The sequence below is a fragment of the Gilbertella persicaria genome (genome assembly GCF_025201335.1).
Source record: "Gilbertella persicaria strain CBS 190.32 chromosome Unknown B0P05scaffold_94, whole genome shotgun sequence".
Lineage (NCBI taxonomy): Eukaryota > Fungi > Mucoromycota > Mucoromycetes > Mucorales > Choanephoraceae > Gilbertella > Gilbertella persicaria.
This window is the reverse complement of record NW_026252055.1, coordinates 1-22,858: the sequence shown is the minus strand read 5'-3', so window position 1 is coordinate 22,858 and position 22,858 is coordinate 1. Positions and strand designations below refer to the sequence as shown.

Genomic DNA, 22,858 nt, shown 5'->3' with positions numbered 1-22,858 from the left:
GTAATGGTCGATTATTTGTTCAAAAAAAATCGTTCAGAGGAATCAAATAGATTCAAAACCCGACAATGTTTTCTATTTATTAGAAAGGCATTCTAGTCAGAAAATAGAAAATTGAGCATGAAGAGTAGTTCATTGTAAATTCAATTACGTGTAATAAGCCTGTCTCTAGTTTATCTAAAAAATTTACTGCTATAGAATATTAAATCAGAAAAAATATTGGACATTATTCATCTACTCTTTTTTCCTTCAAAAAAAAAAAAAAAACTGAGGCTTCTTTCTTAAGCCTAAATTTAATTTGTAGTCATAGCAAGAATCGAATTGTTTTTTTTCGCAAAAAAAGCAGAATAAATTAAGGTTAAACTTCTTACCTCAGCCAGGGAAAATACAATCAGATTATTTGTTCGTTGTTGCTCTTTCCGAAGCTTATACTTTAGGTCAAAATTCCGTGACGGACAATGACAAAAAATAGCACTCGGTGAGTCCCTCCAAGTTGGTTTGAAACATAATTTCTTCAATAAACAAACAGAGTAATGATTATAAAGGACGTCAGATACGTTTTGTTATATCAGTTTTGTTTTCATACATTGGCCATGGTAGAGTTATCGCATGAAGATGGTTGGACTATGTTTAATGAACAACAACCATGGGAGTTCTCTGAAGTAGAAGAACTGCCTTACGCATCAACAGATCTTGTAAGCGAAGAGCGAGAAGCAGAATTTGAATGGCAAGATATTATCGAAACAGAAGATGGTCGTCTTGAGACTGAGACCCGCATATTGCCTGACGAATTGGAAGAGCCATCATGGGGACATGAAGAAGATCAAGAACGAGTAGAAAAAGCAGCCAATGCAGTAGAAGATCAATTGAGTGACAGACTTGAACTAGTGAGCGAGTTCTCGGATTTTTTGGCGGCTAGACATAAGGAAAATGAGCACAGAGACAAAGACAGGTATAAAGATAAAACCAATCGCAAAGATGATTTGATTAATAGTGAGGCCCTTTCGCTGGCTGAACCTTCTATGCCTACAGCAACAGCTCTGACCGTAGTTCAACGTTCTTTGCACCCAACTACTAATGCACGAAAACTGTTTTTTTCGTCAGCTGAATTCGCACAAGCTCAAGTGCCTACTGTTCCAGCCAATACTGCTTCAGCCAATACTGCTAAACCTGGACATCCACTATCTCCAACAACTCAACCAGCACACCCTCCCCCTCCTCCTGCTAATACACCTAAGCCTCCTCCCCCTCCTCTGGCTAATACAGCAAAACCGATGCCTCCACCGCCTCCGCCTCCAGCTAATTCGCCTAAGCCTCCACCTCCTTCTCCACCTCAAGGTAATCCGCCCAAACCAGCTCAGCCTCCTCCACCACCTCCTCCTCCACCAGGACAAAAAGTAACCGATATAGCCCTCTTGTCAACACTTATGAGTGGCAGACCGCCACCACCAGCAACGACACCCGTGACTAGAACACACCCCATTCCAGGCAGTTATGAAGCCACACCTGATCTAGGCAAGTTGGGAAAAATAGGTGCATTCCCAAACCGCGGCATAAACGAAGCTCAGCAAATGAACTCCATGTTATTATTCATTTTATTTATCTTTGTCATCATTTATCTTCACCGCTAATCATTTACACACTTCTTTATTTTAGACATTACAATCTATCAATGACAGCTTGTAATTCTTCTTCTGAATAAACTCTAAAGTTATGTTCTGGTGTGACAGATGCAATTTGAACGTTGGTTTTGTTTAATTTCTCTTCCATGACAGATTTTAAGACGGTCAAAGCAAGTTTCTCTGCTTCTTTCAAGGTCAATGACTAAATAAAAGGTAAATACATGAATCATAATAAAGCACATCCTTACCTTATGGTATTCTTTTTGCAATTCAGTTTGAGCACCTTCAGAACCTGAACCAATAGCCTTTGCTTGGTATTTCATAAATGTGCCTGAGGGATCAGCATGAAAGCTTTATGAAATCGTTAGTGTACTTGTTTCTATTCAATGGATCAATTTCTACTTTACAGTTGAGGTCCATTTTCATCAACACCTGCAATAAGTAATGCAACACCGAAAGGACGACTCTATATAGTTATGTTAATATGCTCTTCAAACTCTTTTATCCTTACCATAATAGATTCTTCACCTTCAGCACCTTCACCAAATCTTAATGCCAAATCACAAACACTTTGAGTAACACTTTCAACTTTGAGCTTTTCATCATAAGTAAATCTGTGGTTCTATAAGCAAAATTTAGGCAAGATGGATCTACCAATTATATGTGCTTACTTGAGCAGCAACTCGAGCGTGTTCAATCATGGTTCTAGCATCGGCAGTCATACCACTGACAGCACAACCCAAGTGTGTATCAATTTCCATCACTTTTTCGATTGAGCTGGGCTCTAATAAAGAAGAAGACACACGCTTTTCTACAGCTAAAACAACACCTTCAGAGGTCTGAACACCGATGGCGGTTGTACCGAGCTATCCAGTAAAGTATAAGCTATTAAGATTGATTTTATGGCTATTACCTTGATGGCTTCGATAGCATATTCAACTTGGAAAAGACGGCCTTCAGGTGAAAAGGTGTTGACACCGCGGTCATATTCAGAACGTGTCAAGAACATTAGTATATAAAAAAAGAAAGAAGACGAATTAATGTAAAAGGAAAAGGGGACGCGTATGAAGCGTTACTTTTTTAAATGACGCATCAGAGCGAGTCACAATTGTTTCTCATTCTTTTTGGAAACAAATGGTTTATGCAGATTTATTTTCTATAGACAGAATGGCAGCGATCAATAAAAGCCTGCAACATCATTTTCGATACCTGATCGAAAAAGACAGAGGAAGCTTGTGCATGAACAGGAGAAGCAAACTCAAATGCAATGTCAAAATCAACCCAACAAGCTGGATGATCCGCTGCTAAAGCTGAATTTAGCTGAGAGGAGGGTAAATCTGGGGTGAATCGCCAAGTGGTCGACATGTCATTAAAGAGCTTTGCATCAGCAGCAACAGCCTATAGTCATGAGTTCTTTTTTTTAGTATGCTGCTCAGCAACGGTTGCTACGTTACCTTAACCATATCTGGCTTCCGACAGGTTACTCTTGACATGTATTTTTCTTCAAACAGTTTGAAACCCACACCGAGTTCGGCTTTCATTAATGTTGTGCCGTTGTTTAAAGGGGTCTTGGTATAGACATGAGAATGATTGCAGAAAGGTACAAAGAGATGGTAGTCATTGACATTGGAAACGACATTGTACAGTTGATTCTGTGAAAACCTGGAGCAGGTTAGTAACTTGCGCATTATTAGTATACCTACTTTAATAGTTTTCGTTCTGAATACTGCTTTTTCGAGCTTAGTGCTTTAGGTAAAGTGAAAAAATGACGACGTTGAGGCGCAAGTAGAGTTGTCATTAGATAAAAAGCAGGGATTAAAACAGCTTTGCAGTCACCAATGCCTGTGTAATGAGCGGCAAATGATGATTTTGTCCGTGTAACTTTGAGAGTAACACAAAAAAGGATTTTATTTTAAGTTTCCTTCATTTCATTTCTTTCACTTTTTCTTTTCTTCTTTCATCAATTCAACCGAAAAATAGGGGGTCAATGGCAGACTTGTTTAAAAGCAAAGAAAACGAGTTTTATATAGAACTTAAAGAAGACCGTTATTATCTTCCTGGGGAAGATATCTCGGGTAAAAGGATCAAGAAATAGTCTCGTGTTGGCGCTAATATCTATGTTTATTAGGCGATGTTGTCCTTGACTTAAAAAAAGCAACCAAGACGCACAACATTAAACTCACATTAGAAGGCATTGTTGATATTGGTGGTAGAGAAATCACTCTCTTCTCAAAATCAACTGTCATTGCAGAATCACCAGACGGGGAGAAGTCATATTACCTTGAAGCGTTTACGCACCGTTTTCCATTCAGAATCACAATTCCTACTGCAAAAGAATGCAAGGTACCAAGTACGCTTGAGGTAAGCAAGTTTATACTAGAAGGGAAAAAGGAGAATTGTATCTCAATGGTCAATAGATCAACAAACTGATCAAAGTAAGCTATCAATTGACTGCAGTTTACGACAAAGCTTTTAGTTTTTCAGACATGTTCTCTCCTTCTACGTCAATTCCTATCAACATGTTAGAAAACATCAATGTCGAGAGTGTAGAGTTTGCTGGTGAGCAGAAGTTCGAGAGAGAATTGATCCTCAGTGGCGAAACAAGGCCAGTTAAAGTACTGACTATAGTTGGAAAACGTGCTGCTGTAAAAGGTATTTATTTGTCAATCTGTGGCAATCATTAACTCAGAATAGGGGACATTATTCCCATATCGATTGAAATTGAGCATATTGGCGTTATCGTGAGAGACAAGGCTATTCGTGTGCAATTGCTGCGATCAGTTTATTATGGGAAAAACAAGTAAATGTTTACTGAATGTTATTTTGTCAATATTAACCCATTTGTACTACATAGTTCTGAATTATTTGGGCCTAAACTTATTCGTGAAGGAACTGCAAACATTGACATTTCAGGACCCACATGCTTCACAAAAACATTTGTCTTAAAAATGCCAATTCCTCATCATATTTGTCCATCTGTCGATAAATCAGGTCAATCATTCAAAATTGAGTACATGTTACGTATCTCGGTCAATTTAAACGAGGAGAACCCATTACGCCCTGAATCAGACGGTGATATTGTGATTTTCAATGTACCATTCACTATTGGTACTTATCCTAAACTTGCCTTTAATATTGATGACGATGAAGAAGATGAAGAGAATAGACCAGCTGTGGAAGAAGAAGCTGATCAAAAAGATCAAGACTCAATGCATTCCGAGGAATACAACCAGATTGCGGAGAAAATGAAAGATTTAGATTTGGAGGAACACAATCCCCCTGAAATGGTGCAACAATCAAAAGAGAGTGAACCTTCACACCAAGATTCCATTGAACATATTGACCCTTTATTGTCGATAAACAAACCTGAGATTCCTAGCAATAAGCCTAGTCCATCGCCTTCTATGGCAGAAATAATAACACCACCATTAGACATGATTGCCAACAGTCATTCACTCTCTCCTAATTCTCCTGCAACATCCATTTCACATTCTCCAACTAGTCCAAAGATAAGAATGACACCCTCTGAAGTCTACAGCGACTGCCAGCCTACTTCACCTTCTAACACTACTCATCCCAATTCAGACAAGCTAGGCAAAAGAGACTCTGTTCGTTGGATTGTACGAAATCAGGATGACTCTTATACTCCACCGCAAGCCTCACCTACTTTTCAAGATAAACTTGTTAGTCCGGTCATTGGTTTTGCCATGCCTACACCTTCCATAAGTCAGTCTACTGCTCATGTTCCTACTAATCCTCCCCCGATTCCCCAAAGACCATCTCCACCAAGCCCACTTCTACAAGGTCTATCTCCTTCTTCATCTTACCAACAGCCAACTTCTCCTTACCAACGACCCTCCTCACCCTATTCGCACTCGTCTACGCCTTATTCACAACCAACTTCACCATATCCACAACCAACTTCGCCATATCCACAACCATCTACACCCTACCAACAACCATCTTCATCCTACCAACAATCACCTCCTTCTCACCCACTCCATTATAGCAAAGTATTCGCGCCACATCAGTTTCCTCCATATATTGATGACCAGAGCAACAATTACAATCACCATCCACAATATGATAGCCATATGCATCCACGTCCACCACCCTCTCCACACAATTTCCATCATGATGGCCCTTATAGAAAACATCCATTACAACCAGAACCACATTTTTACCATCAAGCCAATAGTAGCCATAGCAGTCAAATTGGATTCCCCATGCCTCAACAATCAAACAGCGAAGGATTTATAAGCATGCCATCTTATAAAGACTACTATCCCAATTAGAAAAATAGAAAGCCAGAACTAGATACGTTTGACATCATTTTTACATGTACAGTGAAGCTGGGAAATATTGGTTAATTTAGAAATTTAAATAAAAAAAGAGTATTGGTGAAAAACTGAAAAATGATTTAAAATGAAGTGGATTTATACTAATTGGAGGAATCAAATAAAAGAGATGGTCGGTTTGAGATAATTATAGTATTCACGGTAAATATAGGGCCGCTCACATTCGGAAGGATCTTGTATTGTGTTGATGATTGATTCCTGTTATGTTCGAATTAAATGACCGTTTAATGTCTATAATAATAATGATGATGACTTTACCTTAAAACTAAATAAAATCTCCATCGACTCTTCAATTGAAGTGTATGTTGATCCTAAAGTGGGAAGCATTATTTTACTCAATAATACAAGATCATATCCATTTTCTTTTGAGAAAGAACTACGGTATAACTCCATAATATTGTCAGTAATAAATACGCCAAAAACATAGAATTCTCTTCTTGACTTCGCTTCTTTAATCCGATAATGAAGTTGCTTTTTCAATCGCTCTCCCAAACGCGCTCTATCTTCTCCTTGCAATCTTTCACCAACATCATTCGCTTTAATTTCTCCACAGCCTAGTTCTTGATGGTTGCTATATATTAAAAAGTCATTGATCACTGTCTTTCCGCTTGTATCTTGATTTGTTATAGAGGGCTTTTCCCTATGTGAAAAAAAATAGATGAAAATTAATCGCTTTTATATTAAAAGACATACCAGACAATATTAACTTTTGATTTAGAATTGAAAACAAATCTCAAAAGTATTGATATATGTTGTACTGAATAGTCAATCTCAGACTGCTTGTTATTGGAAATCAGAGGTATTCTGTCCAAAGTTTCCGTCAAATTAACTAAAAACACGCCCAAATTTCGCTGAAAAATATCTTCTTCTGTTGGGGGATCATTTGGCGTAAATTGAGATGGAAAGTATTCTATTTTTGCTAATTTTGCCTTAAGAAATTGTAAATTTCAATTCATTATGTACACTCATTTATGATCTTACTCTTCTCCATTTTCTTATTTCAATGTATGTTTGGTCAGAAAAAGCATAGGGCTGAAGTAAAATTTCTACAGGGCAATCATCGTAATAATTAATTGAAGACAAAAGTCTAAAGAATATATGTGAGTAGACCAAATTTAGGAGATACAGATTATGGGCTTGCAATCTTTCATCCAGACTTAATTAATTATCCATGTTATGAGCTGATGCTTTGCTGGTCAGCGATATATCATCAAACTCATTCAATTCTAGAATGTATTGACGTTGTTTAAGTAATTCACCATAGTTGGAACATGGTTCAGTTATTTTGAAGGATTCATCTGTTGTATCAGTAAGAAGTGATGTAGGTTCTGGTTCTTCCAACGATAAAGATTGCGGTGATTCACTTCCTTCTAGTTCAAGCATAGAAAATACATATCAGTGTTCTTCTATTTTGGTTGTGTAACATCGGTCACTTACTAAGGTGACAACTTTGATCTGGTTTTGGTGATTCAACATGGTCTTCATCTGTTTCTTCCAACACTCTTTTACTAGGGATAAAAGAAATAGTACCACCATTCATTTCACCTTGAAAACTAACTGTTGCATAGTTGTAGTAGTTTGTTTCTGGTGATCGTTGCCGTTGTGGCTGCTCCTGTCGCAACAATGCTTCCTGTTCAAGTCATCAAAAAATTAAGTTAGATTTTGCTTTTAAAAAAGAGATGCAACTTACACAGTTTTTAATTAAATCATCTACAATTTCCATTTTGTCTTTTGACAGATAGCTAAAACGCGTTAACATATGTAAGCAATGTTTGTATTTGGTATAGACAACGGCTAGGTTAGGTTTTATTCTCTCCTTTTCCATCATATGTTTTCTAAAGGATTCAAAATCCCACTTAGAAACTGGAGAGTATTTGAAGTATTCAACATCTGAGTTTTCTGATGAAAAATTGGGAGTAGGCACTTTGTTGCTCATATTATAAATGAAGTATTGTTGTGGAATATAGAAATCGACTGTTTTGAAGGATTCAAAAAAAAAACAGATTATGCATATAAATATTTTTACTTTGTCATGCAGAAATTTTGATGACGCTGGCATTCATATTTTTTTTTCTTCTGTTTGGCGAAACAATTCTCCATCAAGCATGACAATAACTCTTTAACTTTGTTAATCAGTGGTCGGGAGAGTTGGCTTGTCTGCTATCTTTAAACACGCTTACAAGTAATCCTTTAAAGCTAAGTATTTCTATTCACTCTTTTCTGTTGTATACTAATATAGTTATTTAATTGAAAATTACGAAGGGTAGCTTGATGGCTGCGATTAAGAGTTAAATGGAGCTCCTTTTTTTTATACAGCTTACATGAACAGACTTGGTCTAAGTATTATACTTATTCGACAATAGGACTACGTTATCAAGGGACATTGGAAGATAACATCTCTGGTCTGACAATTCTCCCTGACTTGACCCCTTCCCAGGCGTGACAATAACCCTTTAACTTTGTTAATCAGTGGTCGGGAGAATTGGCTTGTCATGAAAGTTGTATTAGCAGAACAGACTTGGTCTAAGTATTATGCTTATTCGACAATAGGACTACGTTATCAAGGGACATTGGAAGATAACGTCTCTGGTCTGACAATTCTCCCTGACTTGACCCCCTCCCAGGCGTGACAATAACTCTTTAACTTTGTTAATCAGTGGTCGGGAGAGTTGGCTTGTCTGCTATCTTTAAACACGCTTACAAGTAATCCTTTAAAGCTAAGTATTTCTATTCACTCTTTTCTGTTGTATACTAATATAGTTATTTAATTGAAAATTACGAAGGGTAGCTTGATGGCTGCGATTAAGAGTTAAATGGTATTTCTGTTTTCTCTATGACACTATCTATCATATCATATGACCTCATCTAAATCTCGCAAGAAGGTGTGTTATAGTTGTTACTTACCCGATACCAGTTGGGCATAAATAACTCTTAATACCTCTTCAAAACAAAGTACTTTTTTTTTCTCGATTCTTGGAGTATATTAGACATTGACTTACGAAGCTAGAAATAGCCGGACCTGCTATTTGATGAAAATGACACAGCAATTATCCAAAAGGTGATCGATGGTTTAACTGCGATGTTTGCCCGGATTGAAAAAAAAAAAAAAAAAGATAATAAAGAGATTTTACTACAAAAGAGATATGAATGGTTCATAGAGTGGAAGGATTCTGACTTAGACTATGATGTAAACTGTGTGTTCATTGATGAGGCTAGATTCAATATTAATATGAAGAACAATTGGGCAAGAACAACTATAGGAATACCTGCCATCGTAGAAGTTGAAAAACCCCGTTCTCCATCTCATACCATTATTGATGCTATTCATTTTTCCAGTATCAGCCATGTCGCAATGAAGAAACCCCCACCAACAAGGGAAAAGGCGCAAAAGGCTCAGACAAATAAGAGTGATAATCGAAGAAGAGAAAGCCTGCAAGAGACAAAGATCAAAGGGTAAGCGAAATGATTATTGGAGAACCTGCCATAGAGTATGTCGAGGTTGAGAGCAGTGATGACAGGGAAGTCAACAAGCCTCCTTCTAAAGGTACTACTACGGCTCATTATTTCATAAAGTTCATGAACAAGATGCTTGCAACAATGTACGTTTTAGTGATCTTTGTGGATTTTGTAGCCACTCTAAGCGTCATATCAGTTATTGTCGAGATAAACTAGAGTTTCAATGAATTACTTGAATTTCAATTAAGTCAGTAAGAAATTTAAAATGACAAATCATTTTAGTAAGCCAGCTTAACTGTAAATAATAGCTGCGCAAGTAAAACGTTATTCCGTGTTTTTTTTTTTGCCCCGGCAAAAAGTAAAAGTAGGATTTTAATGATACGATTTCTCTTGTCTTGAATAATTTAACTACCGAATCTGATTACATATAAACCCTGTTTCTCTTTCCTCGCTTGCTTTTCTTTTTCTTTTTTTTTCTCGTTTTATATCAACTTATCCACTATGAGACTCGTCACTGAATCCGACAAAGAAAAAGCCAGTAACTACGCCATGAAGGGTTTTGCTATCGGTGCTGCTCAATGGGCTGGTGTTGGTCTTTTTGCCTCTGGTCTTCTTTATGCTTTCATGCCTTGGTATCGTAGAACTCAAACTGTAAACAAGGTAAGCACAACAAAAGAGAGAAATATACATATACTTATATATGTATATCTTAGTTTTATATTGTCATGTGTTTTGGCTTGGGCGGTGGCGCCTACAAATCAGACAGATATATGGTCAACTTTGAGCGTAGAGGAAGAGCACAAACTTTAGACGAAGAAACCAAGAAGCGATATGAAATTTTTTACGGCAAAGATTTTGAAGCCAATGCCGAGCAACCTTCTTCATAATTGTTAACTAGAATGTTTTGTTCATTTGATCCTTAATGTAAATATATATAGCATACCGTTAAAAAAAAAGACTTTTTTAGTGTTCTTTTGTGCGTGTTCATTACAGTATGATGATGTGATAGAAAGGTTCTAAGGAATTATGTCAATCATATTCGGAGTTTGTTAACATGCGAGAACCTTGACATATACATTGCCTTTTTTGTTGGTTATATTAACTTTGAGCATACCAAACGAACTTTACTTGGAAGCTACCCTTTTCATACTCAAGGGGAGAACGAGGGTTTTTTTTCTTTACTGTAGATTGTAGCATCCAATAGGATGATAGCATTTCGGAACCAGCAAGATAAACCTTTTTTTCTCGCGCTTTCTTGCATGTACTTTTTTTCTTCTTTCTCCTCGACTTAGTACTTTTATTATTCAAAATGACTTTAAGTTTTATGACTTTCAATGTTCGACACGACCACCATGAAGAATCCAATATGACGCCTTTTGCTGAACCTCCAGCTAAGGAAGCTCCTTTTGATACCGCCCAATTTCAATACGAACAACCTTGGTCTATTCGTAAATGGAAGATAGTTGATACCATCTTGTTGTATTCTCCTGATGTCGTTGGCTTGCAAGTAAGGTACCCGAATCGATCTCTTTTAATTAATATCTCATAGGAACCTGTACATCATCAAGTTCTTGACATTGAAGCACTCTTGCATGATCAATACGAATGGATAGGTGCTGGTAGAGAAGACGGCGATAAGAAAGGAGAGTTTTCTGCAGTATTCTACAAAAAGTAAGTGAAAGGCATTGTATACATACACGCATATCTAATCATTTGCAATAGGGATGTTTTGACAGTAGAAGACTGGAAGACTTTCTGGTTATCAGAGGTACGAACTCACAAAGTGTGATGGCTTATTGACATCCTTTAGACTCCAGATATTGCCGGAAGTCAAAGCTGGGATGCTAGACATCCACGTACTGCAACACAAGTAACGTAAGTACAGAAAAAAAAGGAGGAGGAGGGGGGGGAATAAATCATACAAAAAAGGCTAATCTGCTCTTTTTGGGATTAGCTTTAAAAAAGCAAACAGTGATGATAGATTTACTGTATTCAATACACATATGGATCATGTAGGAGCTAACGCAAGAGAGCAATCTTCCAAATTGATTTTGGAAAGAGCCAGACCTGCTAGCGAGTATGGTCCTGTCTTCTTGTTGGGTGATTTGAACTCGACAGAAGACGATCCTGCTTATCTTACTTTGACAAACTCAAAATACCGAGAGTCCAAGGGTAAAAATGATACACTTGCCAACCTTCAGGAACTCAACCAAGTTTGTGCTTCTGCTTACTCTGGTAGAACAGGCGAGCCTGTTCGTACTGCTGAAAATAATATGACATTACCTACTCACCGTGTTATTCGTCCCGGACAGCTGCTTGCTAATTTGAAGAAGCAACAACAAGAACAAAAATACACTGAATATTATTTCGAAGATGCAAGCTATGAACTAGTTACTCGTATTGATTCCAAGGGTGACACAACTACCTTGAGTGGTCCCTTTGGATTCAGAGATACATTGACTAGTTTTGGTGTTGGTAATGACAGCGACAGGGCTCCTCTTCGCATTGATTTTATCATGCCTCTTCAAAGCAACACTTTTAAAATCAAGGTGATTCAATTTGCTGTTCTTCCTAACCAATATGATGATGGTCTTTATATCAGCGACCATCGCCCCGTTTTGGCCAGAATCTCTTGGTAATTTTCATATGCAATCATATAGACTAAAGACCGCCAGAGAAATAAAGCGATTATGTAATACAATTTATTAATGTGATATTACAAACTCATTAAAGGTGTATGTTGGGTTCCTTTAGGGTATACAATTAAGGTAGCAAGGAACAAGCCAAGTGTGATACCTAAAGAGATACAATGCAATCAGTACATTACATTAGCATTATTCTTAACTTACCAATAGAGGATTCAATCATAGCTAGAGCAAAACCTGCCCCTTGATTTCCAACTTCATTTGTACCACCGAACAACCCAATAGCTCCTTTGATACCCAAACTACTTGGCACAAGATAAAAGACGCCGAGTAGCATTGCATCAAATGACATTTTGCCAGTGAATTTTGTCAACAAATTACCAATCAGCCCTAGGCCTAAAGAAGGAACCACTTGCAAAATTTGAGAAGGAGCATTAGCCCAACAAGCCAGAGCATAATTGATGACATAGGTACAAGCAGACACGATAATCATAATTGGCCATCGTGGTGGACGTGCACGTAAATAGACACAATAAGCTAAAGCAAACAAAGGCACCAAAAGGAAATTAAACCATTGAGATTCACTTGAGATACAGGTTGCTGCATTGGAAGCTTGTCTACAAATATCTGATTGAATCGTTGTGGCACTTTTATCAATAGTCATATAAAGCGCTGATCCCATTGAAACACCATAGCCAAGTAAAAACGAATAAATAATGGCATAGACCATACGAACAACACCAGCAACCAATTGTCTAGAAACCAATTCAATAATAGAAACAGCCATCGGATAGCCGGGTAGAACCACAATAAATGAAGAAAACGCAATAGGTGTAAAGCAAAAGTCATACTTTGTGATGGCACGGGCAACAAAGCCAATTAGTACACAGACAGTGATTTCCCAGATAGGCTGAAAGCTTGAAATAAAGGTTGAAAAGATTTCATTTGTAGCAAAAACCACTAAACAATTTGATGAGTTGACGTTATTAAGATCAGCATACAATCACTGCTTACTACTGAGGGCGGCACAGATACCACCTTCTTTCCAACGGCCACCAAAAAATAGAATACAACCAGCAAATGCTGCAAGTGCATACACAAAGGGCTGTATCCACAGAGGATAGATAGGCGGTTGGGCAGACACTTTATCAATAAATTCTAAGGCTTCATCTACAGACACTTCACCATGTGTCACTAGCTTCTCTAAGCGATAAATATCTGCCAATCGATGCATTTCAAAAACCTGTCCTTGCCGAATAAAATGTGTTTCAGTCGTGTGAGTAGTTGAGTCAATAAAGGTGATAAGCATCACACTAGGAAAATAAACATATTCAGCATCTACAGCTAAGGTACGAGATACTTGACGCATTGCATATTCCAGTCGATGAGCAGGACATCCGTAATGCATAAGTGCTTTACATAGTTTTCTCAAGAATTCTTGTTTCTGCAAAATATTAGCAATTTCAAAAGTGATACGGATACGATCATCAAGAGTAATGGGCTCAAATTGAGAAGCAGTCGTGACCATGCTGTCTTTCGAAGATCGCCGAGACACAGATGGTGCTGTCTTCTTGCGCTTTTCTAGGCTAGGAACAACATATTTGTTTGATGCTACACCAGACAACCAACTAGCTGGACGGTTAATTAAAGGAGGTCTTTGTTGAGGACGAGAGGCACCAGATAACCAACTTGTAGGACGATAAGCCATAGGTGGCCTTCGAGTTGAGGAATCAAAAGAAGGATCTGTGTTTGAGTGAATAGGGAAATCTAACAAAGAAGTAGGCTTCTTATTCTTCTTTTGTTGTTTGTTCTTGCGTTTGATTTTAAGCTTCTATTAACATGTTAATTTATGCAATTAAAAAATTACAATTATTACCTGTTTCCTCTTCTTTTCATGACCTTCATGTCGTTGTGCTTCTAGTTTCATTAAACTTGCTAGCACGCTACCACTTCCATGGTTGGTAGGACCAGGTTCGAATTCTGACTCCTCTTCTGTTTGTCGGCTTTCATATCTTTGTGTCATCATTGCTCCCAAAGAATCAGGTGCGCTCGGTTGAGGGCCTATTCTTTGACTTAACATACGTTCAACAAGCGCAGCGGATTCGGCAACATGATCTTGAAAACGAACATGTCTATCTTTAGCTTCGTCTTTGTCCATGGCTGCTTCTACAAGGGTGTTTGCAGCAGAGTCTTCTAGTGGATAACTAGGTCTTCTATGAACTGAATTGGATCGATTGAGTGTTGCTGTAGAATTTATTTTTTCATCATCGTCGTCAACCTCATAAATCTTCTCCTGAACATTATCTTCATTGATATCAGTATCACTTTCACTGCTATCGCTCTCGGAAGAACTTGTTGTTTCTGGACTGTATATCACATTTCTAAATCTGCCTTCATTGTGACTGATGCCGAGCATGTTATTGTTACCATTGTTCAAAATGGATCGAGTCGAAAAATTAGGTCTCAACATATTATTATTATTTTCTTGCTGCTGTTGTGGTTGTTCATAGCTATCGCCTGTCGTTGTGATAGCTACTACAGGCAATCTTGGTGATGAATGTGCTTTTGGTCCTAATTTAGGTCTAGATAGGTGTTGATTTGGTTTACTGCTACTACTAGTTTCGCTACAATGACTACTATTTTCGGCTTTATCTTTTATTTCTTCTTTACTTGTATTATCCATGACAACAATAAAAAAAAAAAAGCAGAAAAAAGAGAAGAAAATAAACGTCAGATAAAAAAGCTTTTAATTGGATATGTTATGAAGCTGAATTTTTTTTATTTCTGAGATTTGTAGCAAGCATGAACTTCGTATAAGGAATGATAACACTAATTTTTTTTAAGTTCATGTCTTGCACAAGTTGCGTATATCGGCAACACTTGCTTGCAAAAGTAATGGAGCTCTTCCGTCAAACTCCGCAAAATAGTACTAAAAATCATTCCACCTCTGTGTTACGATCTTATCGAGAAAACAAATTCACTCTGGACACTTACAAATGACGTTATCTTCCAGATTCTTAAAACGGCAACTGACATGTAGCAAATGCATTTTGTATCAAAACATATACTCATAACATACAAAAAAGTATGGATCAAGGAGAGTCACAATCTATGTGTAATACTGCGTATCTTTTTGATAGATCAATAATAAACTGGTAAAGGCATATCTCATTTACTTATTAAATTAACAACCGCATCAAGACAAGACGTTGTTACCAGCTAGTTGGAATACATCAGACGGTTACCACAAGAAATTATGAACTGGAAAGGAAAGAAGTTTGGGATGAAATGCTCTTTAAAAAAAAAGAATCAACTATAAATCAGGAACATCTGTTTACCTAAAAGAGAGAACAATTAAAGGCTTAAAAAAGCTTTTGTGTTCAATCCTTCGTAAAATTAGACAAAATAAGAAAAACGCTCAATCGATTACGCTAAGCTCAATTAATGAAAAGCCGGTTTTTGTGTAATACTACAATGTAACCATAGCCTGATCTTGTTTCCCTTTTGCTCTAGTTTGTCATAAAAAAGCATTGTTGCTTGATTGTTAATAGAGATCAACGCTTGACAAGGCTTGATCTGGGCATTTTTGAATTTCGAATTTTATTTATTTAAGGTTTACGACAAATAATAATTTGGTGCTAACCAGTAATAAGTAATTTCATTGCTGTTCATTCCACAAGACATTGGAGAAGGAGACTTGATATTCCGTTTGCTAAAAAGCGTACCTTTCCTTGTTGTTTTCTTGATTTTTCTTGAAATAACTGACTGTTCTTTGCACAAGTGTTGCAGGATTGAGTACAACTCAAATTCTGTAAAAAACGTTTGAAACTCAATTCGTAACTGTGCCTATGGAAAAGGAGTTCAATACAAACATATATGCATCTACACTTACATAGGATATGCCAGGTTTCCTTAAAATATGGCTCATCACTGCATTGCCACACCCCTTTAAAGCAGTTTTTGTAAGACTTCCGGATGCATCGTACCACATTAACGGCGAAACATATCGATTTGTTTGAGCTTCCTTGAGCAACCAGGAAGAAGCAAATCTTACAGAAACATATCGCAAATGCGCAAACCCTACTACCAAAACTAAGGCTGGACTAGAGTTTAAGAGAGAATTAAGCGAATCGGCCAGGATTTCTTGTGTATGATTTAAGGTTTGAACTATTTCAGACCATGAGATGCCCTTCCCCCCATGATTCTCGATCAACCTGTACAAAGAGTCTATGGCTAGTTTCGGCTGTAATAACAGAAGGATGTCTCTTATCTTGTCTGACCTAGGCAAGCTAATAGGCCCAATGTGGACGTTACTGTTCATCGCGAAAGGTTTCAGGCTAGTTTTTGTTTGTATTGTAAGATTGAAATCCCTACTGATAAATGACTTTTGTGCAAACACTAGCATATATAAGTTTAGTATAAATCAAGTACAAACAAGTACACTATTACCAGCTGACGTTCTCGGATAATTTAATACTTTTCTTGTTTCAAAAAATCGACCTTGATCTTGAATTTGTATCAAAAGCTATTCATTAGACAATAAGTATTCTTAGTGTTACCTTAAATGACAAACCTTGTCCTGCGATAAAAGATCCAAAAGAGCTCCCATTTTTCCACTATTGAGGCTTGATTTATATATATCTAAACTATTTCTAGAAGCCATTTCATTATAGTATGAACTTGCTTCCTCAAAAAACTTGTATGGTAAGACACCTGCTGCTATATTCAAAAATCTTTTTTGTAAAGTGAATAAGTAGTTATCATTGATAAGTACTTTACTTTTCGGATACATTGATACGTCTTCCTGGAATACGACTATAACCTGTTTTTTTACGAACGACGAGATTATTTGATTTTAGCCATTCTATGGCGTCTTCAATGACGCGATCTGGAAATCTTTTTATCAAGTTATACGCATCTTTTCCAGAATATGTTTCTTCAGGTGTTATTAGAATCATCTAAATATCAGTAGATATCAGTAAAAAGTCAATAGTTTCTTCTTTACCTTGATTATGGATATTACGCGCTGTATGGATACTTCGTTGGCATCATAAGGCGGAAGGGTATCAATAGTATCAAACTCTTCTACATATAAATGATCGAAATGCTCTACTGCATCCAAGAGACCAACCACGTTCACATTTTTGCCTTTTCTAGGTGTGACAGTAAACCTTTTATGCAGGTCCAAACAAGTGTTTGGTAATTTGTTTTCATCAAAAGCAGCACTATAAAATAAAATCAGCTTTTTTTTTCTATTAAAACAATTTACCTTTGATAGTCTTGCAGTTTTACAATAAAGTACTCCAAGTAACTAGGTAGGTCATATTCAAGTGTGTCCCATGGTCGCTCGTCTTCTATTTTATCCTTGGCAATGCCTTCACTATATATCTTCAACCATTGACTTTTTAACATTTCAATTGTAGCCAGTAAAGTAGGGTCTTTGTTAACCAAATGGTTAAATACTCGACGAGCTCTTTCTTGTGAATAATTAGGTAGGACTTTTGTTATAGGGCTCCAATAAAACGTAGAGACATCAGCTCTTGCTCTCATGATAGCATAGGCATGTACCAACGCATCTTTTTCAACAGGACTAAAAGGAGTCAACTTCCTTTTCCTGAAATGAAACTTGCCAATCTTATCTAGTCCTTGATATGGTTCAGTAATCAAACGAAGTCTTCGAAGTTTTCTGCTACCAACAAACGTCTGTTCCACAAAAGGCTCGGCTTGCTTCATCTTGAACAAAGCTGCGTTTACTTTGCGCTTCTCTATCGATGCTTTCATGAGTTCATTGATAGCTGGAGAACTATTGGCTTCTCTTTCCGATTGTTTTTTGTTTGTCGTCTTTCTTTTCTTGTGCCTGTCAAATGCGCGTTGAATAGAGTCATAATATAGTTTCACACGAGTTCTAGACAGCTTGGTTTTCTTTGTAATGTAAGTTCGTATTGTACTATCTTCAGGCGGTACTGTTTCTGCTTCTCTGTCTACAAATGAGTCCAAAATTCTTTTTTGTTCGGGTGTGAACAGGACACTTGATGACCAAGTACGAGCTGCCCATATGTTCATGAGCGGATTATCTTCTCTTATATCAGCATCTACTTGGCCATATATTGATGTATTACAAGCTCTCAATTCAGACCAAAAATAATCAAGGTCTTCCACGGTGTTTAGCTCAACTGTTTCTTGAGCAGGCTTTTCTTTTTTCCCATACGCTCTTACAACACCTTGTCTGCAAAGAACGTATGCAGGTGCGATTGATTTGTAGTACCCATCTACACTTAAATCATTCTTGACGGGTTCCACTAGACCAAGCGACTTGAGGATCCCGAGTAATCGGATAATCAGACGTCGCAATTTAGTATGATCCTGGTATATAATGAGCTTGATGTCTTTCGGTAACTCGGATACAATTTTGTCTAGATTTAACTCTTGTTTCAAGAAATCGACCAGTTTTTTCTCATCGTAAGGTAATATATAGATAGCCATTAGCTTCTTTAAAGGCAATAACCTTAGAAAAGGAGCCATATGAATTGTATTATCTGTTCCATGGCTGGCTTGATAGAATTCAAACATGGCTTCTTGAAGAATCTTGGCTCTAATCCATATAGATCGAATATAGCCATAACCAAAAGCAACAGTATTGTTTGCTCTAAAGTCTGGAGGATAGCTAATATCACTTCGAGTAACTTTTGTATTCGGCAAGGCATTCACAGTGACCTCAGCAATTTCTGTGGTCCTTTGCCTTTTAGTGACCAGATCCATGGACTTTTCAATTCGGTAGCTGTCAAGGAATTGTTTTACTTGTTCACTTTCTGGCGTCAAACTCTTGTGCAAAATAATTTTTTTGATTTCTGTTAATCCAGAAGGCTTTTGAATAGATGTCACAAACAAAAAAAGTTGCTTCTCGTCATGTAACTGATTGACAAGCCTGTTAAACGTTGCGCGTGCAATATTTGATGTATTTGATGTCTGTTTTGCCATCTCTATAAATTCTCTATACAAACTCATGGATAGTTCACAAACGCGGTACTTATCAACCAGCTCGAGCAGAATAGTACGTCTTTGAGCTCTGAACGTATCATGGAATTCTTTTTTGTACTTTTTTAAACCATAAATCGTGCTATTTGGCTCACTCGAACTTGCTGGCATCGTGTCTTGAGTATTTTCCGATGACTGCTGCACTTGTTCTTGTTCTTTTGCAGGAACTTCTTGCTTTTTCGTTTCTTGTAATGGAGATGTAATGCCTTTTGGCCGCTTGTTGCTTTTCTCTTTGGGTGTAGGCCTTTTTCGCTTTTCAGAATTCAATGCATTGCGGAGCTCATGCCCTATTTGATCAATGGACGTTGGTTCCACTAAATCATTAAATGTCTGCTCTTTTGTGCTAACATCTGGCACAATCGTGCCCCTCTTTTCATTTAATGCTTGCCATGCTTCGAATCCATAATATCTAAACTGTCGAGTTCTCCCTTCAAATTCTTCTGTACGATTCACCAAATACTTTAACAGTGAGGGATCTTTTGATGGAATAGTAATGTTATCAAAAAAGTTAAGTGACAGCACTGGATCGAGAAAAGGATATTTATTAATAATATCCTGATTGCATTTAGTATACTCTCGTTTTTTTTTTCTCAAACTCACCTGTCGCGACAATCCTTTCTCGCCTGCTTCTAATAAATCCTGATAAAAGATATAATCAATGGGTAAATCTCGACATATAAACTGATGTTTTTCTGACTGAGCCATCTCTTGATTGTTTTCCGGTACATTCTCTGCATTTTTTTGTTGAACAAGTCGAACTACATGCTGCTTGTTTTTGCCGTCGAATGCAATGAACTTTTCAATGACACCCTGATGATGCAGTTCTGCTATTCTTACTCTTGCCCATCGTTCAATTCGCTTACTTGTGTATCCAAGGGATCTGACAAGATTAATTAAGCTCATCCAATTGTCCGGTGCTTCTTTTAGTTTCTTGATTACATTTTCCTTAAAATCAGCAATTCGACAAATAACAGCACTCTCTGCTTGAAATAGATCCTCTTCTGTATCTGACTTTGAAGCAAATTTTTTCAAGAATATCATGCGCGTATTAAGCCCTTGTTGATAGACCTCTTCTTTAACACTATTGTAAATCAGTACCTGACTGACACTTGCTGTATCTTACATTAATCCAAGTTGATCGAGTTTTTTAAGATAATGAAATACTGTCTTCCCGTCCATACCAAGCATTTCTCTTAAACCGAATTGGCTGACTCCTTGAGAGCGACTCTTTGCAATGGTACCCAATACTTTTTTGTGTAAATCTGATAAATTTTTTTTCTCGTTCTATGCAAATTGAGTTTCTTTTTTTTTTTGCATGAATTTTGTTCGCTTGTACCTTTAAATTTCCATAAATAACACGATCCTGTGCGTCTTCAATGGCTCTAACAGAGACAAGATCAAGTCTTGGTAAGAACTCTTTAAATTCAAATTGTGTTGCATCAATCGTCTTTTCATTCTTTCCTCAATCATGATGAATAAAGAATTCTTTGTACGTGTTTAAAAAAGTACCTCAGTAAAGATTAATTGATCATTGTTTCTTAGACGGAGCCAAATAAAAGCATTGTAGTTATCATCAAATAATAGCGGTTTTCTTGACTCTGTATTTTCATATTTCTTTTTTGCTACGATCTCGACAAGCGAAAACAAACGGTTTAGCGTACAGCCTAGCAATAGGTTAGTAAAGACAGACAAGTTTAGCAAAAAAAACCCCCCATACCTTTTTCACCTTCTAAAGCAACTTCGTCTACGATCTCAGTCAAGATCTGTTCAAACATATACAACTAAATTCGAAAAAAAAGATCTTGTCAGAAACAAGAAAAAAAAACCAGCCTTATAAGACTTCTATTTATGGAGAAAAAGATTCTTATTGGCCATATAAGAACATGCAGGTTTATTGATGCAAAAAGAAAAAAGAGTCTATATTATTCTTTTCTAGTAGGCAAATTTCTAGCAAGTTGAATGAGTGCTGATTGTGAGTCTGAAGGTGGTAGTTTTTCTATTGTCGAAATGGCTGATTCTATATGTTGATTGGCTAAGGCAAGTGTTTGTTTTAATGCACTACTCTTATAGATCAAGACGCGAGCCTATTGTTCCTGTTAACACTGAATAACCAAGCAATCAATATACCTGCTCTGCATCGCCTTCCTGCTTAAATCCTCGCTCAATAAATGGTCCCAGTTCGGGAAATTCTTCCCAAGCAAGCAAAACGGGCGTTGTTATTTTTAGTTTACCTATTTTGGCAGCCATTTGTGAAAATTCACGAAGATCGTCAATCAACTAACAGCAAATTCGGATCAGCATTGGTACACAAACGCATATGAATTTGTTTACCTGCATAGCAATGCCTAAATGCTTGCCATAATCATAGGCAATCAACGCAGTCTCATTTGAACATTCGCCTAATACTGAAGCAGCCTTACAACTCTGAGCAATCAAACTCCCAGTCTGCATATATATTTTGTTAAGATAATATTCAAATGCCTTCTTTTGATCTGGGCTCTTTTCTTGAGGGTCTTGGAGTTGCATAAATTCAGCTTCAACCAAATTAGCAATACATGTGGCCATTAATTCAATACACTCTGGATTCTTTAGTTGAGATAGTGCAAGTGAAGCACGAGCAAGTAAGAAATCACCACCAAGCACTGCCAATTTATTACCAAATCCTGGTCGTGTTATCTGTTCTGCACTATCAATCACATCGTAATGAAGCAATGAAGAGGTATAGATCATTTCAGAGATTTCTGCTAGTCGTCTTTGGGTAGGTAATATGTCGAAATCATGTTGGTTTTGTGATTTTTTAGGTGCTGTACAAGTTGCTTTGGCCATCAATAAGACGAGCAAGGGCCGAATACGATTGGTATCACCCTCAAGATAATGCTTACCAATTGTCTGAATAAAAGGATGACCCGAACCTAAAAGTTGTGTGATATTGCCCTTTAGCTCCCATAAGTCTTTGCCTATCAATTTGACAGGATCAAAGATACGTTCTTGGTCTGCTGAATTGACAAGACTCTGTGCTTCTTTGACAGATTGCTCCCAGTTGGTAGCTTTGCCCGTAAATGGAAGCAATTCAATATTGGGTCGGGTCATACCGCGTAATGGTGGTGCATTTAATAAAGTAGATTTGATGACATGGACACCTTGAGCAAACTTATCAAAAGGTGTGTTGCTAACTTCCAACTCGGCAGTCTTTTTGAAGCGAGGGGTAGATTGATGATATGATGCTATTGATTTTACAGCGTTGATTTTTGAGCTTTTAGATAGAGCTCGAATACTGCGTGATAACATATTTATGATACAAAAAAAAAAAGGAAAGGAAAAGTCCACCCCCTCCCTTGTTTGGAGCTATCAAGAAGAAGAAAGGCAGAATCGGATCTTATATATAATTTTTTAGCAGTCAAATATGTTCTTGTTCCTTTATTTCCAATCATCATCATCATCTTCATTTTCATCATCGCTCTGCATAGCTGTCTTTCGTTGATTTAAAACAGCTGCCAGACTAGATGCCATATCATTACCGCCATTGAATTTATGAGTGCTTTTTTGTAAGCCATTCTTTTCATTTGGAGACACATTCTTGAGTGTTCCACTCTTTTTTAATGAACCAAATCCTCCTGTGGATCGAATGGCTGCCATAAGACTATTACGACCAGCATCACTGCTAGTAGGTAGTATAGGGTTAGCATTTGGCATTGGCGGAGGAGGTGGGGGAAGAGGGACTGTATTTGAGGGTAAGGGTGTTCTT

At 37.3% G+C, this 22,858-nt stretch overlaps 12 protein-coding genes across 12 annotated transcripts; 6 read left to right on the top strand and 6 right to left on the bottom strand.

The window, feature by feature from the left end:
* Positions 1–530: 530 nt before the first annotated feature.
* Positions 531–1,628, top strand: B0P05DRAFT_592834 (uncharacterized protein; the record flags this gene model as incomplete). Its single annotated transcript, XM_051583030.1, has 1 exon — positions 531–1,628. One exon carries the CDS (start codon positions 531–533, stop codon positions 1,626–1,628), a length of 1,098 nt encoding a protein of 365 aa, XP_051428991.1.
* A 28-nt stretch (positions 1,629–1,656) lies between these two features.
* Positions 1,657–3,160, bottom strand: B0P05DRAFT_582434 (proteasome component PUP2; the record flags this gene model as incomplete). Its single annotated transcript, XM_051582177.1, has 7 exons — positions 1,657–1,821; positions 1,868–1,970; positions 2,027–2,085; positions 2,131–2,241; positions 2,291–2,485; positions 2,784–3,017; positions 3,074–3,160. 7 exons carry the CDS (start codon positions 3,158–3,160, stop codon positions 1,657–1,659), a joined length of 954 nt encoding a protein of 317 aa, XP_051428990.1.
* Positions 3,161–3,567: 407 nt separating this feature from the next.
* B0P05DRAFT_566898 (uncharacterized protein) lies at positions 3,568–6,035 on the top strand. Its single transcript, XM_051581106.1, has 5 exons — positions 3,568–3,694; positions 3,748–3,980; positions 4,037–4,271; positions 4,314–4,419; positions 4,474–6,035. The coding sequence occupies exons 1-5, from the start codon at positions 3,607–3,609 to the stop codon at positions 5,912–5,914; spliced, it is 2,103 nt and encodes a 700-aa protein (XP_051428989.1). The 5' UTR covers positions 3,568–3,606; the 3' UTR covers positions 5,915–6,035.
* Positions 6,036–6,073: 38 nt separating this feature from the next.
* Positions 6,074–6,553, bottom strand: B0P05DRAFT_482046 (uncharacterized protein; the record flags this gene model as incomplete). Its single annotated transcript, XM_051575210.1, has 2 exons — positions 6,074–6,175; positions 6,236–6,553. Coding segments are annotated over 2 exons (420 nt in total), but the record flags the coding sequence as incomplete, so codon positions are not given.
* Positions 6,554–9,107: 2,554 nt separating this feature from the next.
* Positions 9,108–9,774, top strand: B0P05DRAFT_501339 (uncharacterized protein). The gene is made up of 2 exons (XM_051575448.1): positions 9,108–9,430; positions 9,487–9,774. Exons 1-2 carry the CDS (start codon positions 9,207–9,209, stop codon positions 9,647–9,649), a joined length of 387 nt encoding a protein of 128 aa, XP_051428987.1. The 5' UTR covers positions 9,108–9,206; the 3' UTR covers positions 9,650–9,774.
* Positions 9,775–9,784: 10 nt separating this feature from the next.
* On the top strand, positions 9,785–10,442 carry B0P05DRAFT_566893 (uncharacterized protein). Its single transcript, XM_051581105.1, has 2 exons — positions 9,785–10,093; positions 10,147–10,442. Exons 1-2 carry the CDS (start codon positions 9,935–9,937, stop codon positions 10,318–10,320), a joined length of 333 nt encoding a protein of 110 aa, XP_051428986.1. The 5' UTR covers positions 9,785–9,934; the 3' UTR covers positions 10,321–10,442.
* Positions 10,443–10,698: 256 nt separating this feature from the next.
* B0P05DRAFT_566888 (Endonuclease/exonuclease/phosphatase) lies at positions 10,699–12,142 on the top strand. Its single transcript, XM_051581104.1, has 5 exons — positions 10,699–10,940; positions 10,983–11,104; positions 11,156–11,201; positions 11,244–11,308; positions 11,388–12,142. The coding sequence occupies exons 1-5, from the start codon at positions 10,743–10,745 to the stop codon at positions 12,070–12,072; spliced, it is 1,116 nt and encodes a 371-aa protein (XP_051428985.1). The 5' UTR covers positions 10,699–10,742; the 3' UTR covers positions 12,073–12,142.
* Positions 12,143–14,813, bottom strand: B0P05DRAFT_566883 (uncharacterized protein). Its single transcript, XM_051581103.1, has 3 exons — positions 13,955–14,813; positions 13,093–13,906; positions 12,143–13,038 (listed from the first exon to the last, which is right to left on the bottom strand). The coding sequence occupies exons 1-3, from the start codon at positions 14,759–14,761 to the stop codon at positions 12,257–12,259; spliced, it is 2,403 nt and encodes an 800-aa protein (XP_051428984.1). The 5' UTR covers positions 14,762–14,813; the 3' UTR covers positions 12,143–12,256.
* Positions 14,814–14,821: 8 nt separating this feature from the next.
* On the top strand, positions 14,822–15,570 carry B0P05DRAFT_566881 (uncharacterized protein). Its single transcript, XM_051581102.1, has one exon. The coding sequence runs from the start codon at positions 14,899–14,901 to the stop codon at positions 15,076–15,078; it is 180 nt and encodes a 59-aa protein (XP_051428983.1). The 5' UTR covers positions 14,822–14,898; the 3' UTR covers positions 15,079–15,570.
* A 96-nt stretch (positions 15,571–15,666) lies between these two features.
* On the bottom strand, positions 15,667–20,911 carry B0P05DRAFT_642455 (uncharacterized protein). The gene is made up of 12 exons (XM_051583807.1): positions 20,831–20,911; positions 20,623–20,777; positions 20,450–20,569; positions 20,237–20,397; positions 19,714–20,194; positions 17,348–19,668; positions 17,084–17,303; positions 16,858–17,036; positions 16,652–16,811; positions 16,528–16,603; positions 15,971–16,476; positions 15,667–15,924 (listed from the first exon to the last, which is right to left on the bottom strand). Exons 1-12 carry the CDS (start codon positions 20,886–20,888, stop codon positions 15,694–15,696), a joined length of 4,668 nt encoding a protein of 1,555 aa, XP_051428982.1. The 5' UTR covers positions 20,889–20,911; the 3' UTR covers positions 15,667–15,693.
* Positions 20,912–20,913: 2 nt separating this feature from the next.
* B0P05DRAFT_566873 (isoprenoid synthase domain-containing protein) lies at positions 20,914–22,466 on the bottom strand. Its single transcript, XM_051581101.1, has 3 exons — positions 21,445–22,466; positions 21,241–21,390; positions 20,914–21,197 (listed from the first exon to the last, which is right to left on the bottom strand). Exons 1-3 carry the CDS (start codon positions 22,399–22,401, stop codon positions 21,036–21,038), a joined length of 1,269 nt encoding a protein of 422 aa, XP_051428981.1. The 5' UTR covers positions 22,402–22,466; the 3' UTR covers positions 20,914–21,035.
* Positions 22,467–22,480: 14 nt separating this feature from the next.
* B0P05DRAFT_377973 (uncharacterized protein) lies at positions 22,481–22,858 on the bottom strand. Its single transcript, XM_051573676.1, has one exon. It carries the CDS (start codon positions 22,804–22,806, stop codon positions 22,531–22,533), a length of 276 nt encoding a protein of 91 aa, XP_051428980.1. The 5' UTR covers positions 22,807–22,858; the 3' UTR covers positions 22,481–22,530.

What these genes read in the sequence shown, in the direction of transcription:
- B0P05DRAFT_566898 (XM_051581106.1), top strand. Translation starts at nt 3,607, where the DNA reads ATGGCAGACTTGTTTAAAAGCAAAGAAAACGAGTTTTATATAGAACTT. An exon ending in AGGTACCAAGTACGCTTGAG is followed by an intron (nt 3,981 to 4,036) that starts GTAAGCAAGTTT and finishes AATGGTCAATAG; the next exon opens with ATCAACAAACTGATCAAAGT. An exon ending in GTTTATTATGGGAAAAACAA is followed by an intron (nt 4,420 to 4,473) that starts GTAAATGTTTAC and finishes TGTACTACATAG; the next exon opens with TTCTGAATTATTTGGGCCTA.
- B0P05DRAFT_501339 (XM_051575448.1), top strand. Translation starts at nt 9,207, where the DNA reads ATGAAGAACAATTGGGCAAGAACAACTATAGGAATACCTGCCATCGTA. An exon ending in CAAGAGACAAAGATCAAAGG is followed by an intron (nt 9,431 to 9,486) that starts GTAAGCGAAATG and finishes GGTTGAGAGCAG; the next exon opens with TGATGACAGGGAAGTCAACA.
- B0P05DRAFT_566893 (XM_051581105.1), top strand. Translation starts at nt 9,935, where the DNA reads ATGAGACTCGTCACTGAATCCGACAAAGAAAAAGCCAGTAACTACGCC. An exon ending in GAACTCAAACTGTAAACAAG is followed by an intron (nt 10,094 to 10,146) that starts GTAAGCACAACA and finishes TGTATATCTTAG; the next exon opens with TTTTATATTGTCATGTGTTT.
- B0P05DRAFT_566888 (XM_051581104.1), top strand. Translation starts at nt 10,743, where the DNA reads ATGACTTTAAGTTTTATGACTTTCAATGTTCGACACGACCACCATGAA. An exon ending in CTGATGTCGTTGGCTTGCAA is followed by an intron (nt 10,941 to 10,982) that starts GTAAGGTACCCG and finishes AATATCTCATAG; the next exon opens with GAACCTGTACATCATCAAGT. An exon ending in AGACTTTCTGGTTATCAGAG is followed by an intron (nt 11,202 to 11,243) that starts GTACGAACTCAC and finishes GACATCCTTTAG; the next exon opens with ACTCCAGATATTGCCGGAAG.
- B0P05DRAFT_566883 (XM_051581103.1), bottom strand. Translation starts at nt 14,761, where the DNA reads ATGGATAATACAAGTAAAGAAGAAATAAAAGATAAAGCCGAAAATAGT. An exon ending in ATGAAAAGAAGAGGAAACAG is followed by an intron (nt 13,907 to 13,954) that starts GTAATAATTGTA and finishes TGTTAATAGAAG; the next exon opens with CTTAAAATCAAACGCAAGAA. An exon ending in TATCTGTGCCGCCCTCAGTA is followed by an intron (nt 13,039 to 13,092) that starts GTAAGCAGTGAT and finishes CAAATTGTTTAG; the next exon opens with TGGTTTTTGCTACAAATGAA.
- B0P05DRAFT_566881 (XM_051581102.1), top strand. Translation starts at nt 14,899, where the DNA reads ATGATAACACTAATTTTTTTTAAGTTCATGTCTTGCACAAGTTGCGTA.
- B0P05DRAFT_642455 (XM_051583807.1), bottom strand. Translation starts at nt 20,888, where the DNA reads ATGTTTGAACAGATCTTGACTGAGATCGTAGACGAAGTTGCTTTAGAA. An exon ending in TGCTTTAGAAGGTGAAAAAG is followed by an intron (nt 20,778 to 20,830) that starts GTATGGGGGGTT and finishes ACCTATTGCTAG; the next exon opens with GCTGTACGCTAAACCGTTTG. An exon ending in AAACTGCAAGACTATCAAAG is followed by an intron (nt 17,304 to 17,347) that starts GTAAATTGTTTT and finishes TTTATTTTATAG; the next exon opens with TGCTGCTTTTGATGAAAACA.
- B0P05DRAFT_566873 (XM_051581101.1), bottom strand. Translation starts at nt 22,401, where the DNA reads ATGTTATCACGCAGTATTCGAGCTCTATCTAAAAGCTCAAAAATCAAC. An exon ending in ATTTAGGCATTGCTATGCAG is followed by an intron (nt 21,391 to 21,444) that starts GTAAACAAATTC and finishes ATTTGCTGTTAG; the next exon opens with TTGATTGACGATCTTCGTGA. An exon ending in AGGAAGGCGATGCAGAGCAG is followed by an intron (nt 21,198 to 21,240) that starts GTATATTGATTG and finishes CAGGAACAATAG; the next exon opens with GCTCGCGTCTTGATCTATAA.
- B0P05DRAFT_377973 (XM_051573676.1), bottom strand. Translation starts at nt 22,806, where the DNA reads ATGCCAAATGCTAACCCTATACTACCTACTAGCAGTGATGCTGGTCGT.